Here is a 17,609-nt window from a genome sequence, read left to right on the forward strand (position 1 = left end):
TGGCCGCCGTGCATGAGGGGGGAAAAGGATCAGGGGGGTTTAATGGCGAGATGAGTAAGTCAGCAACAGATAAAAGCAGTACTACTGTAGATCAGAACCCATCTGATCTGAGTTCAATTAGGTTTAATGCACTGGCTCCGTTACAACAACACAACACACATCAGATGTGGACTGGTTGGACGGATGCAGGCTATGGCCTTGGCCGGCGCACAAACAGCAGGGTTTAGCATGACTGCATAAAAACAGGCCAGGCTGCATGTGTGTCTGTCGTGTAGCATGGATTTGCACTCTTCTGTGTGTATAAATATGTGATCAGCTTTGTAGGAAAGTAATTGACTGCTTGATGTCGTGGGATGCTGTTGAGAAAGGGGAGAGGGCAGTGACTGTCTGACATCATTTTAGCCAGTGTCACCCCTGGGAGTGAGTATGCCAGTCTTGGACCAGTCATGCGATCGACTTTGTCTCTCTCCCTCTCTAACACGCTCTCTCACTATCCCTGTCTCTCCCCCTCTCTCTTCTGCGTTCTCCCTCCCTCCGGTTCTTCCTCTTTCCATCCGCCTTCCTTCTCTCCATTCCCTGGCCTCAAGTCCCTTCTCTAAGGATGTCCTGTTTCTGGTATAACCCAAATTAGGAACTGAGGGTCAGTCTCATCCCCCTCAGCGCTCCTCTCCCCTCATCGCTTACCCTTAACCCTTACCCCTCATCCTCTATCCCTCGCTTCTAGCCCCTCATCTTGCACTTTCATAAGGGACGAGCCACACGAGGAGACAACATTTTCCATTCATTTGAACACTCCACTTTTCATGCATGCCCTGGGAAGAGAATCTAGATTTTAGAAAGAGACGTTGCGAGAAGACCCTCCGAGAGTAGAGGCAAGAGGAGAAAAAAAAGGAAAATGTAACTTCACTAAATTCAGACGTCAGCGGGCATCTGTTCCTAGGCAGTCCGGGGTGTGATGAGCGCTGAAACTGCTGTGTTAATGCTTGTATATCTGATACATATTAAATAGAGGATTATGACTTCATCCATTTACACCCATATATAATTCATATAAGCCCATAAATATGCCTCGTATACATATGTCTGGGGCTGCTGAGTGTGAAACGCTGTGGTGAGTTGGCAGCCTTACAGCCAAGAAATCCCCAGCTCTCCTGTCATCGAGTCGGTCAACACCACAGATCCTAAAGCCATCATTCATCCCTGCCTTTATGATCACACTCATGCTCTTTTTCTCCATCAATATTTTGTGTTTTTTCACCTTCCAAGGAAGACACAACATACAGTACATAAGACCAAGTGTTGACACTCAAATTTCAAAGGTTGGACAGCAGAGCTAGACAACTGGGATTTCCACAGTTACAGTACAGTATATAGTATATAGGGCCGAGCCTAGAAACACATTATATAACATGATATAATTTCCATTGCTTGAAGTTCTTCTGTTAATACCAACAATCTTAATAGTGTTGTGGTGTGTCCATACCAACCAATCATGATCTTGGGTTTCAGAGGTGGGGGGGACCACCTTCAAAATGTGTTGTCCCCCCACCTCTGAAATTTGTGTGTGTAAATTTCAACATGACAGTTTTCCATGTGACTGCCACTGTACAACATTTCTGTACCATCTCAACCATGTCAATTATAATCAACTCCTGATTGGGAGTTTTTCCGAATCAAATCAACTATGGTGGGGATAGCAATAACAGTACTTCTGTCTTTCCTAACTCTTCAGTTGAGGTAGATGGAAAAGGCCCATCTTAAACTTTTACTCAACACCTCTCTGCCCCACACCCTGACCAAAATGACCTTATTGATGTCCACCCCCCCCCCCCTCTGTGGCCCACCCTCCCTACCTCTCCCCATCTCAGCATCCCTCCCAGCACCGGCTGATGACATGTGGGGACGAACACACAGAGTGCAGGTGAACTCAGTCCGGGCCGGGGTCAACCAACCAACAGGTGCATTTACAAGGGTGTTACGGCTTTCATGGGAGAGTGCTAACAGCTAGTTTTACACCCTAGCCACTCCATTAGGGTGAAGCCATTAACATGGGCCTGGTTTATGAGCTGCAGGGCTTAGAAGACAGATTGTAAAGCACCCAACTCAATGGTCCTAGGAGAATACACTCATTGAGAAAGACAGGAGGGGAGTGGGCTGGTGTGTGTGTGTGTGTGTGTGTGTGTGTGTGTGTGTGTGTGTGTGTGTGTGTGTGTGTGTGTGTGTGTGTGTGTGTGTGTGTGTGTGTGTGTGTGTGTGTGTGTGTGTGTGTGTGTGTGTGTGTGTGTGTGTGTGTGTGTGTGTGTGTGTGTGTGTGTGTGTGTGTGTGTGTGTGTGTGTGTGTGTGTGTGTGTGTGTGTGTGTGTGTGTGTGTGTGTGTGTGTGTGTGTGTGTGTGTGTGTGTGTGTGTGTGTGTGTGTGTGTGTGTGTGTGTGTGTGTGTGTGTGTGTGTGTGTGTGTGTGTGTGTGTGTGTGTGTGTGTGTGTGTGTGTGTGTGTGTGTGTGTGTGTGTGTGTGTGTGTGTGTGTGTGTGTGTGTGTGTGTGTGTGTGTGTGTGTGTGTGTGTGTGTGTGTGTGTGTGTGTGTGTGTGTGTGTGTGTGTGTGTGTGTGTGTGTGTGTGTGTGTGTGTGTGTGTGTGTGTGTGTGTGTGTGTGTGTGTGTGTGTGTGTGTGTGTGTGTGTGTGTGTGTGTGTGTGTGTGTGTGTGTGTGTGTGTGTGTGTGTGTGTGTGTGTGTGTGTGTGTGTGTGTGTGTGTGTGTGTGTGTGTGTGTGTGTGTGTGTGTGTGTGTGTGTGTGTGTGTGTGTGTGTGTGTGTGTGTGTGTGTGTGTGTGTGTGACCATTAACCTGCCACTGTGCCAGGGAGAGAGACAGTGACATGCAGAGAGGCCAAGCGGGAACAAATTGTTCTTCATCCCTGACAAAGCTGGGCCAGAGGCGTGACGGCCTCTTTTCTCACCCTGTGTAGATCCTGTGCAACAGGTATGTCAGTAAATCTAGATAGAAGCATTTACGTGGAAGGAAAGACATGTCTATAGGATGTGGCATATTGAGATTGTGTGTTGTACATGTGGAATACAACTGAGTTGCGTTCGAATGTCTCTTTTTAGTGTTTCAAACCCAAACATCCGCTTATTTTTCTAAGAGAGCTGTCAGTGTCCAGACCATGTTTTCATCTTACTCTCCGCAAAGGATACGTACTGTTGTTTTACCTCAGAAATTCACATACCGTTAAGCACAGTACCAGACACAAGTAAGAATGTCATCCCATGAAAAATATTGGCATAACCGTAAAACAGCATAACAACAAAGGCCTGTGAAAACAATGAAACATATTTCCTTCGGCGAAGGGGGGAGTGTTAAGTATTATCGCTGGTATTTCCACAGGAACCTCTTGTCTGTGGACTGCAGAGAAGACTAGCTAGCGCAAGCGGCCTACCACAGTACCCTGCTAGCCAGATTCCTAAACACACTAAGTGGTAACAGGCACGAGGGCTACAAAAATAAACGCAGGACCTCACAGCCATTGTTCCCTTGCGTATGTGGCGCGCTGTTCATCCAGAATTCCACAATTAACGAGGAATGTTGAATAATGTTTGTAGTGTGGTCCTCCACATACCACAATCAAACCAAAATAAGCAAGCACTCGGGGAGCTTCTCTTTATCAACTTAAGAATTCTCTCTCTCTCTCTCTCTCTTACTTAATTTCTCTCAATCTCTCTTATCCCCGCTTTCAACAGCCCATCTTTCATACGTCTGCAGGGATATTTGAATGGTAGGGACTGTAAGCGTGTGCCAATAGCTGATTTCTAAGAGAAGCCGTCTCGGCTGATTGTTGATGAATGACTTTGTAATGATGACTGAAACGAAGGGGAGAGAAGAGATGGCAAACCCACCTGCTTTTGCTTTCTGATGTCGCCTCACACAAAGTTGTTTAGCAGCCGTTTTAAATACAGAGAGAGTGCCAGCGAGACAGTGCTTCCAGGCCTGAGCAATGAGAATGATAGAAAACAGCCGAGTGCCTTGATTCTGGCTACATCAGAAAGACACAAATAATCCCCACAATAACCCTATTTGGAGCTTTTTCCACCCCCCCTCTCTTTAGCATGGCGGCGTCCAAAACATTTACGAGCATCTGACATTGGTCGATTTTTTTATCCAGGCAGCGAGAGAACTTCAAGACCACAAGGACCCCCTACAACTGCCACAAAATGTCTCCGGCCTCTGTGTTTGAGTGTCACGCCTGCCAAGAAAAATCCAATCCTTTACTACTGGAGCCCCTCAAGGTCCATGACAAAAAGCAGTTCCAGAGTGAACCAGAGACTGTTTTTCTCAATGCTGCTCAATCATCCTCTGTGGTACAGAGTAGGAATCCTGCAGATACTGGCAGGTACTAGATCAGTGGAGGCCACCGCATCTCCTCCCAGTAACCCTATCAAACTGTTCCTCGCCACAACCCTGCAGTAATCAAACTTCAAAATGATTTTCTGAGGTAAAAAAAAAATCCTATGATTTTTCTGTAACATTCTTGCAGAGGCTTAAAGAGAAGAGCAGTAACGGTGCAGAGAAGTGTGCCCCCCCCCTTCCAAGGGAGATATACTTCCCCTGCAAAAATGTCTCTTGGGTGTTTCCTGGATAGAGTAGTACTACGTTGAAATGAGTCCTTACTGCTGCTAGCAAAGTGATGCTGGTCACTCTCCTCTGACCTGTAATTACCCCTTCTGGTCTTTCTAGAGTGTAATTGTTTCCAATCTCACTTGTTTCCAATCAATCTAGTATCATTAAGGCATCAGGGGATAGACGGAGAAGAGCGAGGGAGAGAAAAGAAGTTGAAAAAATGAAGAGAGAAAAAAATCCATCTGGGCTCTCCCGGGGTCACTACAGTGTGTTTCGTTGGTTTGCCCCCCCCCCAAGTGTAGGATGCGGATTGAGTCTGTCTTAAAGCCAGATTGGACTCGCGGCCCCAGAGGACACCCTGCTGGGCCACACACACACTGCCGGGGGTAGAGTTACACTCTGCTCACAGAGGGCCAGCCAGGAGACAGTGGAACTGACAGACTGTGTATCAAAACCTCACATCAGTGTCCTGACTGACTGTGTAATGAGAAGATGTGTGCAGTTATGTGAGTCACTCCAGACAGTGTGTATGTATGACAACAATGGATCATAGCAGTGAAAAATAACAGTGTTGGTGAGGGTAGCATGCACAGAATGCCATGTCAGGTACACATACATATATCGTACTTGATAGTACTTACGATTGAACAATCAGACACAAAACTGTTGACTAGACCCTGAAAAACGGGCAAATCCTAACTTGAAGATCAAATGTACAGTACATACAAATCTCCTTTCGACATCATTTCATGCTTTGTGAGAAACCTCGTCTCCAACTTTGGAGCCAGGCTATATCTTTGTTTAGGACTCATCAAGCAGCGACAAAGAGAAAGACAAAGGCAGAGAGCTGACCTGTGTGGAGAGGAGCGGTTGAAGCAGGTCTTGGTCACATCCGTCACATTGGGGTTACAGCAGTCTCCGTTGTCGTAGAAGAAGTTGTCCCAATTACACTCGGGGTCGCACACCCCGTTGCCCTGCTTGGACTGAGGGCAGTGGCTACGGTGCCTAATACAGTCACCCGCGTCTAAACCCGTCAGCGTGTGGTTGCACTCTGGGTCGCACGCCTCGTCACCCACTTTGCTGATGTCACAGTTGGCCAGGACCAGACGGTGGCGCAGCGAGGAGTTGGTGACGTTGTGGACGCTCAGCTCCCAGGTGATGTTATAGACGGCGAAGGCGTTGTTGAGTTGCTGGTGCTGCAGGTGGATCTGACGAGGCGTGACGGTGGGCCGGCGCTGAGCGTCGTCCCACACGTTGACCACACGGTAACGCACCGTCTTGGATTTCCGGAAGGTCCAGGTGCGGTTGTAGTTGGTCACCACTTCCACGTTGTCGCAGACAGTTTGACCACAGGGCGGGGGTTCCAGGGTAGTGTCCAGAGACCCTCCAGTTCCACCTTCTCCTACCCCTACTCCAGCCTGCCCCACCCTGCTGCAACCCTCCTCTGGCTGGGGGAAGCTCCCATCCTTCACCGTCAGCCACTTCCGGGCAGGGTGTTCAAAGGTCTCCCTGATCACCAGCAGAGGAGCATCTTGAGGATTTTCGTGACCCTGCATGTCCCTGATTATCTGCCTCTGTCCCCGGGCCTCCCTCCACAGACTTACCCTCTCCACAGTCCCCCGGTAGTTATGGTTCAGAGCGTTCCCGCCCACCATCAGCACCTTGCACTTCTTGGTCAGATGGCTGAAGACGTTGCCCGACTGTTCACGGCTGACGCCCACCTGAGCGCCGTTGACGTAGAGCTTCATATAGAGGCCGTCGTAGGTGACTGCCAGGTGGGCCCAGGTGTTGGGCAGGTAACGGGCGTTGGAGTGGACGGAGGTGACCTTGTGGGCACGGTCCGTCTTTAGGGAGAAGAAGAAGCGTGGGTCACGGTTGCCCTGCTCGCTGACTGCCCGGATGCCCAGCAGCCAACCCCGGTCGCTGGAGGCGTAGAAACACTTATCGTACAGACCTGGGAGAGAGCAGAGAGAGAGGGACAGTCAATTAACATTAGATAGAGAGACAGAGAGAGATATGGTAAGACAAATAGAGAAAAAGAGAGAAAGAAGCTTTGACTTTCAGAAAGGTCCTGACTACATCAGCAAAGATACACCTTCATTTAATTTAAAGAGAACAACACTCAATCAAGATAGAAAGAGAGCGAGAAAGAGCGAGGGTGTTAGATAATTCACTGATCACCTCTAGTACAGCTGAGAGAGAGCAGAGCTCAACACTACAGCAGTCAGTGGTGGAGTGGTGAGTAAAAGTAAATATACCTTAATAGACAATGACTCAAGTAAAAGTGAAAGTCACCCAGACAAATACTACTAGAGTAAAAAGCTAAAAGTATCCGTTTTTAAATGTACTTAAGTGTAGTGGTGGAAAAGTACTCAATTGTCAAACTTGAGTAAAAACACAAAGTAAAAGTAAATGCCATACATTAAATTTCACATATTAAACAACACAGAAGGCATGATTTTCTTGTTTTTATTTTATTTACAGACAGACATGGGCACACTCGTACACTCAGACATAATTTACAAACTCAGTATTTGTGTTTAGTGAGTCCGCAGGTTAGAGTCAGTAGGGATGACAACTCGTTATATTGATAGTTGTGTGAATTGGACCATATTGCTGTCCTGCCTGAACATTTGAAATGTAATGAGTACTTTTGGGTCACAGGGAAAATGCAGAGGAGTAAAAAGTACATATTTTTTATAAGGAATGCAGTGGAGTAAAAATGAAAGTTGTAAAATATTGAAATAGTAAAGTATAGATACCCCCAAAAATCACTTAAGTATTACTTCAAAGTGTTTTAGTTAGTTACTTTACACCACTATCATTTGTATTCTTAGTTATTAACATTTCAAGTTTAGTCTCAGGGGCCTCACGGCTTTGGTCCCGCCCCAGAGCTAGTTTTTCAGGCTGTCTCCTGAACAACATCAACCTAGGAGGTCTGCTTCGAGTCACCCATAGCCAATTCTTAATGTGAATTTTTAACAGTAAAATGTGTACGCTGTACTGTAGAGTTTATGTCTTATAGTTCATCCAACAAAATGTCAAATGCATCTGTGTGTCATGTAATCACATTCTCTCATTCTTCAGAAGTAGGCCAGACATGAACAATATGGTACAGATTATGTAGTAGATGTACTGACACGATACATTTGAAGATAGTATTGACATAATGTCCTGAAAATTGGGTTAAGGTGCACGCAGTATTTAGCTTGGGGAGACCCATAGAAACTCTTACAAGAAAGATTTTATGAGCATTGAAGCCATTTCAACATTTCGGGGGAGCCAGACATAGTAGTTTTCTGTAAAAAGCCTTGCTATGCTAGAGGCACCAAAACTACTTTTTCCCTGTTGCACTTGGAAAGCATGTCAGCTTCAGCATGGTAATGTGCTTTCACTTCTTAGATGATCTCTAAATGCTAAATGTTTGTGTGTTTAGAGTGTGTATGTGTCCTTACAAAAAAAAAAACACGTCAAATTTGCAGTTTCACATGTAAGAAAATACTGTGAAAATATCACTTTCACATGTGGAATTGCAGATTCAAATTGAAATAATGTCTTCTCCTCACATGTGATAAGATGGAACAGTGGACATAATACATTTTTGGGGGCAGGTTAATGGATCACATTCAAATGGTGACATAGTTCTGCTGTATGAAGGTTAAAGGGACAATGTTAAAGGGACAATCCTTAGTTGCTACATTCATTTTTGGACTTATAAATGAATGATATGTACCTATTGATTCTTGAAGAATATATTGTATAAATGCGTGATGAGCTTAGTTTAACTGTTGTACACCATCAGAACCCACAATTCAAACTTGTTTTACGCCAATGTTTGTAAACAAATTGTAAATGTAAGCAACAATTGTATAGCCTAAAAAAAAGTAAAACCTATAATTTTGATGTCATGGATGTCGGTCATTGCATCTATAGCGTAGTCTACGGATTTGAGAATGATTGAATTTCTCCAGACCCAATCCTCAGCTGTTTACTGAAACTGTGGCGGGGAGTACAATTTGTTCATGTTTAAATTAAGGATTGCCACTTTAAGCACCTTTAATAGAGTAATAGTGTTATTATATGGTGCAATCCTCTTGTGAGTGAGTTACTTTTGTGCGCTTTAATATCAAGCAAAACTTCTGAAGTCGAATACAAAGTTCTTAGTATTGTAAACAAAAATAATGATATTGAAAGCAAAACATAAAACCAAAAGAAAAAATAGCCAAGCAAAATATTGCAAGGAAATAATTTCCAAATGTGAGAACAAATTAATTATAAATGGATAAGAAAAGTATATAATCTGAAAATGTTTTTATAGTAATGACATTTTCCCTGTTTTTCGTTATGTTACCCTGTTACCCCCTTTGCTGCCTTTTTTCCAGTTGCAAAATTTGGTATGTTAAAATTCCAGCAACATACCACCCTACGTCCCACTACTGATTTGTCTCTGAAGCTAAGCAGGGTTGGTCCTGGTCTATCCCTGCATGGTAGACCAGACGTACATGGAAGTGGTGAAAAAAATCTATGAATGTGAAATTTCATGTGTCCGAAAACCACATCTGACTCATGTGAACATTAAAAATCCCATCAGATTTTTTAATTTTTTATTATATATATATTTTTACTTTGTATATATTTTTACACCTTTTCGTGATATTAATTTGGTCGTTACAGTCTCGTCCCATCGCTGCAACTCCCGTACGGACTCGGGAGAGGCGAAGGTCGAGAGCCATGCGTCCTTCCGAAACACAACCCTGCCAACCCGCACTGCTTCTTAACACACTGCTTGCATAACCCGGAAGCCAGCCGCACCAATGTGTCGGAGGAAACACTATACAACTGGCGACCGTGTCAGCGTGCTAAGCCCGGCCCGCCACAGGAGTCGCTAGAGCGCGATGAGACAAGAACATCCCATCCGGCCAAAACCTCCCTAACCCGGATGGGCCAATAGTGTGTTGCCTCATGGGTCTCCAATTTGTGGCCAGCTGCGACACAAACCCGGATCTGTACTGTCGCCTCAAGCGCCTTAGACCGCAGCGCCACTCAGGAGGCCCCATCTGAATTGTTTACGTAATTTGTTCACACGTGTCCGAAAATAAACATTTTTTTTCACATGGGTGTCTGTACGTGTGTGTACAGTACTTGTGTGAACACAATGTGTGTATGCCTATGCACATTCACCAGAGAACTCTGATATGCCTAATACCTAGCAGAGCTCCTCAAGCATGAGGAAGTATAGTACATGTGCTCAAAAATAATTTTTTGGCAGGGGCATATGTTTCAAACACAGGGGGGAGCAGTACTCCGAATCCTGCGAGGGGCACTGTGGAAGTCAGTGCTGTTTAAGATGAGGTAGGACAATTTTTTTCATGAGTATGGCCTTATTTTTATAACAGCATATTGGATGACTCTCATTCATATTCCATTCGCCCAGTTCTCTATATATTTCTCTATTGCTTCTCCTTCCTTTTGGAATAAATTAAATCAACTACACCACGTTTTATATACTGCAGTGCTAGCTAGCTGTATCTTATGCTTTCAGTACTAGATTAATTCTCTGATCCTTTGATTGGGTGGACAACATGTCAGTTCATGCTGCAAGAGCTCGGATAGGCTGGAGGACATCCTCCAGAAGTTGTCATAATTAATGTGTAAGTCTATGGAAGGGGATGAGAACCATGAGCCTCCTAGGTTTTGTATTGAAGTCAACATACCCAGAGGAGGATGGAAGCTAGCTGTCCTCCGGCTACACCAGGGGGCTACCCTACAGTGTGCTGTTAAGGCTACTGTAGACCTTATTTGCCAAATTGTGTGTTTTAATCAATTATTTGGTTGTGTGATTATATTTAGTGTAGTTTAACTAAAATGATAACTTTTTTAAATGTTTTACAATTTACATTTTTATGAAATTCACTGAGGAGGATGGTCCTCCCCTTCCTCCACTGGCATCCACATAATGAAGTAAAGAGATCTGAGACGATTTCAGGTCTTTTTAAACCAATGTGAACCAAGTAGGAGTATCTAATGCAGACCAATACAATCCAATGCATCCCAATGCAATCCACAGTATTCACACAGCAATGGGTTGTATGGGTTACCTTCAGACGAGTCCCGGGGCACTAGTGGGAGTCATAGAGCAAAACTGGAGTACACCATCGTGTTCGTGAGAGACTTCCCATTCTATAGACTGGTCATGCAGGCCAAACCGTTTGGAAGCTACAGACATTTTCGAAGAACAATTTTGGGGATGTCTCATGGTCTGACAAACACTGCTGTGGCTCGGCCACCTTCCACCAGAAGGCCGACATTGGCGGATGCGGTGGATTGAGACGCAGCCCATGCAAAATATGTATCTGATATCTCTAGCTTAAACTGGCAGATCTTGATAGGGATTTTTTTCTCATCTTACTTAGATTGACGCACCAGTGCTTCAATAGACTCTTAAGGATTTTCCACATGTTTTTCATCAGCTGTACATACATACAGTATGAGTCAGGGGGATATTCTAATTCCAAAGCCATTCAAAGAGCATGGTGGGGTTCAACGTCAAGGTCAGGCGTATTGAGTGTGACGTCCTTACGGTTTCCACTACAGTGGAAGGAAAACACCCTCCAATCTGTCAGCTAGCGCACTCAAGGCTAAGAGGTGTTCTAAAATGTGTGTAAGGCTCCTAGTGTAAACAGCTGTCATAATTCTGCCAACCTCAATTCATCTAATATAGTACACTTTTCCAGACCCAACCTGCTCTGAGGTTGAATGGGGCACACAACACACACACACACACAGGAATTTGCATACACACACTGACGCTATGGCTAAAAGCCATTCGTGTCAGGTTCAAAGTCAACCTTGCTTGAACTTGCGATTTGTCTTCCCCCAAAGCAAACACACTCAGATACAGAAAAAAGATCGAGAAAATGTCAGAGAAATCTGATGAAAAGCAGGGAGAAAGGGAACAATGGCCTTTGCGTGTGCTTTTGAAATGTTTGGGCTCTGAAAGTCGGGGAAAGGGACTGTGTGTACGGACACAGTGAAGTGAGCGTCACACTGGATATTTGACATGTTGGAAATTTCCACGGATACTTTAGACTATAAACACAATAGACATCCCACAGGTGAAAACCCTTTAACCACCAGAAAAATTACAGTCAATTACAAGTCAATTACATTTTGCTCTATAACTAACTTGAGACATCTTTCAACAATGTAATTAACTTGAAACCTTTTCATTACGTTTAATGATTAAAAAGAGAATGCAAATGATCTCTTATGTGGCAAAACTATACAGTAACAGACAGCTTGGGGAAAATACCATGGTAATTTGACAGCATTTTCCAGCCTTAGATTACCTCAACAGAACCCCCACACCTCATCCTTAAGTTTCCTACTACACTCTGAAATCAAGAGATGAGTGACTACATGTAGTCCTTTGCTGTGTCCTGTGGCTTTCATCTAACGTATTATACAACTATAAATCTAGAGTGAGTATTAAAGTTTAATACTCAACTATCTCATTAACCAAAGTGTATTTATGTAATCTTAGATGGTATATGTCATTAGTTTTATATGATCTAACATCTAAAACCTTCATAGCACTTAAGTGCCTCTCTGCTTTGTTATCAAATGATGCGTCTGCCAACATGGGCATTTATTGTTTACAGCTGGTCATGGAAGAGAAACTCTGATCCACTGTCTTGCTATTTATTTCCCTTCCTTTGATGTGAGACAGGCCTCCATGACCTGGATAAAAGGGCAAAAAGGTCAGTAGTAAAGTTCATCTCACATTAGGACACGGAACATGACATGCTAATGTGTGACATGAACTGCCATGAGGATGTAAAGTCCATGGTAGCATTCAGTCAAGTTGAACTGTAATTTAAGGGTCCCCTTCCTCATTAAAGACCATCTTTGAGTAACTTTCAAAAGCAGGGCGAATTGTTACAACATGTCAACATGTCACAATAGGGAGAAGACAATGCGACAGATTCTTTGACTGGAGGGTTAGCCCAAAGAGGCTAAGCTGAAGCAACAGCACTCGTCCTCCTTTGTAAAACGAAAGGCTGCTCAGTGACAGGTGTTGGTGGAGCGTTTGCGTGTATTTGAACGAGTGCCCAAATCAATTCAGCTAGCCAGTGGAGTCGTAACACTGAGCTATTCCATTATTGCTACCCTGGGATCCCGAGTAAAAAGAATGCTATCTTTTTTCCCCTTTTTTTGATGGTCCTTTCTACTTCCTGTGTGCGCATGCTCATTTAGTCAACGCTGTTCAAGGTCCTGAATCGTGTTGCTCTGCTGGAGTCATTCTCCTGCAGTTCCATCAACCAAATCTGCATTACAAATGATAACGCGTGTGTGTATGTGTGTCATACAGGTCAGTTTTACATCCCCAGCATTCGTGTTTGATAGCAGTAAGCAGACTGCAGCGGGTACATCTCCTCATGTGAGTAGGCAGTGAGTTCTCCTGGCAAGTGCCCATCCCATAAATGCCTCTCTGTGTCTCAGAGCAAATGTTACCACTAACAAACAGGCATCACTAAATACATTGCATTCTGTAAATACGTCAGCAATGGTGGGCCCTACACATGCCAGCAATGCAACATACGTACATGGTGGGCCCTACACATGTCAGCAATGCAACATACGTACATGGTGGGCCCTACACATGTCAGCAATGCAACATACCCTACACATGCCAGCAATGCAACATACGTGGGCCCTACACATGTCAGCAATGCAACATACGTACATGGTGGGCCCTACACATGCAGCAATGCAACATACGTACATGGTGGGCCCTAATGTCAGCAATGCAACATACGTACATGGTGGGCCCTACACATGTCAGCAATGCAACATGGTGGGCCCTACACATGCCAGCAATGCAACATGGTGGGCCCTACACATGTCAGCAATGCAACATACGTACATGGTGGGCCCTACACATGCCAGCAATGCAACATACGTACATGGTGGGCCCTACACATGTCAGCAATGCAACATACGTACATGGTGGGCCCTACACATGTCAGCAATGCAACATACGTACATGGTGGGCCCTACACATGTCAGCAATGCAACATACGTACATGGTGGGCCCTACACATGTCAGCAATGCAACATACGTACATGGTGGGCCCTACACATGTCAGCAATGCAACATACGTACATGGTGGGCCCTACACATGCATGCAACATACGCCCTACACATGCAGCAATGCAACATACGTACATGGTGGGCCCTACACATGTCAGCAATGCAACATGGTGGGCCCTACATGTAGCAATGGTGGGCCCTACACATGTCAGCAATGCAACATACGTACATGGTGGGCCCTACACATGTCAGCAATGCAACATACGTACATGTGGGCCCTACATGGTGGGCCCTACACATGCCAGCAATGCAACATACGTACATGGTGGGCCCTACACATGCCAGCAATGCAACATACGTACATGGTGGGCCCTACACATGCCAGCAATGCAACATACGTACATGGTGGGCCCTACACATGCAATGCAACATACGTACATGGTGGGCCCTACACATGTCAGCAATGCAACATACGTACATGGTGGGCCCTACACATGTCAGCAATGCAACATACGTACATGGTGGGCCCTACACATGTCAGCAATGCAACATACGTACATGGTGGGCCCTACACATGCCAGCAATGCAACATACGTACATGGTGGGCCCTGGGCCCTACACATGTCAGCAATGCAACATACGTACATGGTGGGCCCTACACATGCCAGCAATGCAACATACGTACATGGTGGGCCCTACACATGCCAGCAATGCAACATACGTACATGGTGGGCCCTACACATGCCAGCAATGCAACATACGTACATGGTGGGCCCTACACATGTCAGCAATGCAACATACGTACATGGTGGGCCCTACACATGCCAGCAATGCAACATACGCAACGTACATACATGGTGGGCCCTACACATGTCAGCAATGCAACATACGTACATGGTGGGCTCTACACATGCCAGCAATGCAACATACGTACATGGTGGGCCCTACACATGCCAACAATGCAACATACGTACATGGTGGGCCCTACACATGCCAGCAATGCAACATACGTACATGGTGGGCCCTACACATGCCAACAATGCAACATACGTACATGGTGGGCCCTACACATGCCAGCAATGCAACATACGTACATGGTGGGCCCTACACATGCCAACAATGCAACATACGTACATGGTGGGCCCTATGCAACATACGTACATGTCAGCCCTAATGCAAATGCAACATACGTACATGGTGGGCCCTACACATGCCAGCAATGCAACATACGTACATGGTGGGCCCTACACATGCCAGCAATGCAACATACGTACATGGTGGGCCCTACACATGTCAGCAATGCAACATACGTACATGGTGGGCCCTACACATGTCAGCAATGCAACATACGTACATGGTGGGCAATGCAACATACGTACATGGTGGGCCCTACACATGTCAGCAATGCAACATACGTACATGGTGGGCCCTACACATGTCAGCAATGCAACATACAATGCAACATACATGGTGGGCCCTACACATGTCAGCAATGCAACATACGTACATGGTGGGCCCTACACATGCCAGCAATGCAACATACGTACATGGTGGGCCCTACACATGTCAGCAATGCAACATACGTACATGGTGGGCCCTACACATGTCAGCAATGCAACATACGTACATGGTGGGCCAACATACGTACTACAACATGTCAGCAATGCAACATACGTACATGGTGGGCCCTACACATGCCAGCAATGCAACATACGTACATGGTGGGCCCTACACATGCCAGCAATGCAAAATATGTACATGGTGGGCCCTACACATGTCAGCAATGCAACATACGTACATGGTGGGCCCTACACATGTCAGCAATGCAACATACGTACATGGTGGGCCCTACACATGCCAGCAATGCAACATACGTACATGGTGGGCCCTACACATGCCAGCAATGCAACATACGTACATGGTGGGCCCTACACATGCCAGCAATGCAACATACGTACATGGTGGGCCTTGAGTCTTGGAACTCTTGCTTGCTGTGTAAGTGGTTTGGACTATGACTTGAGTATTCCACTAGCCCTTGTTTTACGCCACAGAGTCAATAAATCAAAGCAAATTCAATTGTATTTATCTCATGTGCCAAATACAACAGGTGTCGACCTTACCCTGAAATGCTTACTTACAAGCCTTCAACAAACAATGTAGAGTTTTTTTTGTTAAGTAAGTAAGACCAGAACGTAAGACCAGAAAGTAAGACCAGAACGTAAGACCAGAACGTAAGACCAGAACGTAAGACCAGAACGTAAGACCAGAAAGTAAGACCAGAAAGTAAGACCAGAAAGTAAGACCAGAAAGTAAGACCAGAACGTAAGACCAGAAAGTAAGACCAGAACGTAAGACCAGAACGTAAGACCAGAAAGTAAGACCAGAAAGTAAGACCAGAAAGGAACCACAGATGTATGTTTATCAAACGGGAGTTATCACTGGTCCTCAAGTCGTCACTTTGTTGGCACTCAGAGGTCTCACTGTGTGGGCTTTATTGTGAACAATAAGTAAATGCCACAGAACTGTACTGTACTACTCATCTCCCCTCACTTATGAAACGGCGAGATGACAAGCTCAATAAAAAAACAACAGCAGTGTCGTGATAAAAAGCGGGGCAAAAACAACAACAAGGCTGAAACAGCTGTAGAAAACAAGCCAGGCCTGGGTCAAAACAACAGGATGGGACTGCTTTATGCCTGGGATTGTTGGGAGGTCTCAATTGGATTTAAAAGATTAGGCATCACAACATTTGCTCGATAGGGCATTTCTTATTTTCCTTCAAAAGCACATTTTTCCAACCACACTGATCTTAATGTGACGAGAGCAAACAATAAAATTGAATGTATAAGATAGGTAATACACGTGACATCCCCAAAGCAGACTGCATGTCCCAGTTGGCCTAAGACATTTATCTGAGTCACAGAGCTCTCAATAGATTCCCTGAAGAGTTGAAATGCCTAGAGTGAATTTAATAAGGGGCTGGCTTAGGCAGCCCCCACCACCAGGCCAAACCTAGTACACACATACTGTATACACACAGACACACAGACACACAATAAACATGCACATATGCATGCGCGCCCATACACACGCACGCACGCACGCACGGACACACACACACACACACACACACACACACACACACACATAGGGATGGACCAGGAGTATTAGTATTTTATACACATTTACATTGCTCCATTATTACATTACAATATTACAATACTATATTACATTGCTAAGAATAGTGTGAGTGTGTATTTTAGAGTGTGTGAGGTGTTATTTTATCTATTTTTTAAATCAGATTTTTCTGATAGATTGAGTTACCTGAGTTGGAAGAGAGTTGGATGTAGTCATTGCTCTATAAAGTACCATGCATTTCCTAGCCTCTGTTCTGGACTTGGGAACTTGTTTGGTATGTATGAGTGTCTGAGCTGTGTGTTAACCGAATAAAAAGACAGTTTGATACTCTAATACGTCAATACCTCTCACTTTGAGCCAGATGAGATTGATTTGCATGTTGTTGATATCAACTGTCCTTGTAGGCCTTCATTTAAGGGCCAAAAGTGCTGCTCTGTTCTGTTCTGGGCCAACTGTAATTTATGTGTTTGGGTGTGTATGTGTGTGTGTGTGTGTGTGTGTGTGTGTGTGTGTGTGTGTGTGTGTGTGTGTGTGTGTGTGTGTGTGTGTGTGTGAAAGAGAGTAAAACCTTTTGGAGATCCCTTCTCAATGGTAAGTGCCTCACAAGGGGTAGCAGACAGTAGTATGCATCTGCACACATGCAATCAGTTGTGTTTGCGACGCTCCCTGTTGGCAGCCAATGGGATCGAATCGCATACAAATATACATCAGAAGTGGTGGCACAGACACTGAAATCTATAAACATTATATACATTGGAAGAAAA

At 44.9% G+C, this 17,609-nt stretch overlaps 1 protein-coding gene across 1 annotated transcript in view; it reads right to left on the bottom strand.

Annotated features, from left to right (window-relative positions):
• Window positions 1–17,609, bottom strand: part of LOC135544452 (pappalysin-1-like) — a 126,479-nt gene that overhangs the window by 106,460 nt on the left and 2,410 nt on the right. The window contains exon 2 of the mRNA XM_064972066.1: window positions 5,466–6,567. Within this exon, the coding sequence (XP_064828138.1) occupies window positions 5,466–6,567 (1,102 nt within the window). The remainder of the gene's footprint in view (window positions 1–5,465; window positions 6,568–17,609) is intronic.

This window comes from Oncorhynchus masou, chromosome 8 (assembly GCF_036934945.1).
Source record: "Oncorhynchus masou masou isolate Uvic2021 chromosome 8, UVic_Omas_1.1, whole genome shotgun sequence".
Taxonomy (NCBI): domain Eukaryota; kingdom Metazoa; phylum Chordata; class Actinopteri; order Salmoniformes; family Salmonidae; genus Oncorhynchus; species Oncorhynchus masou.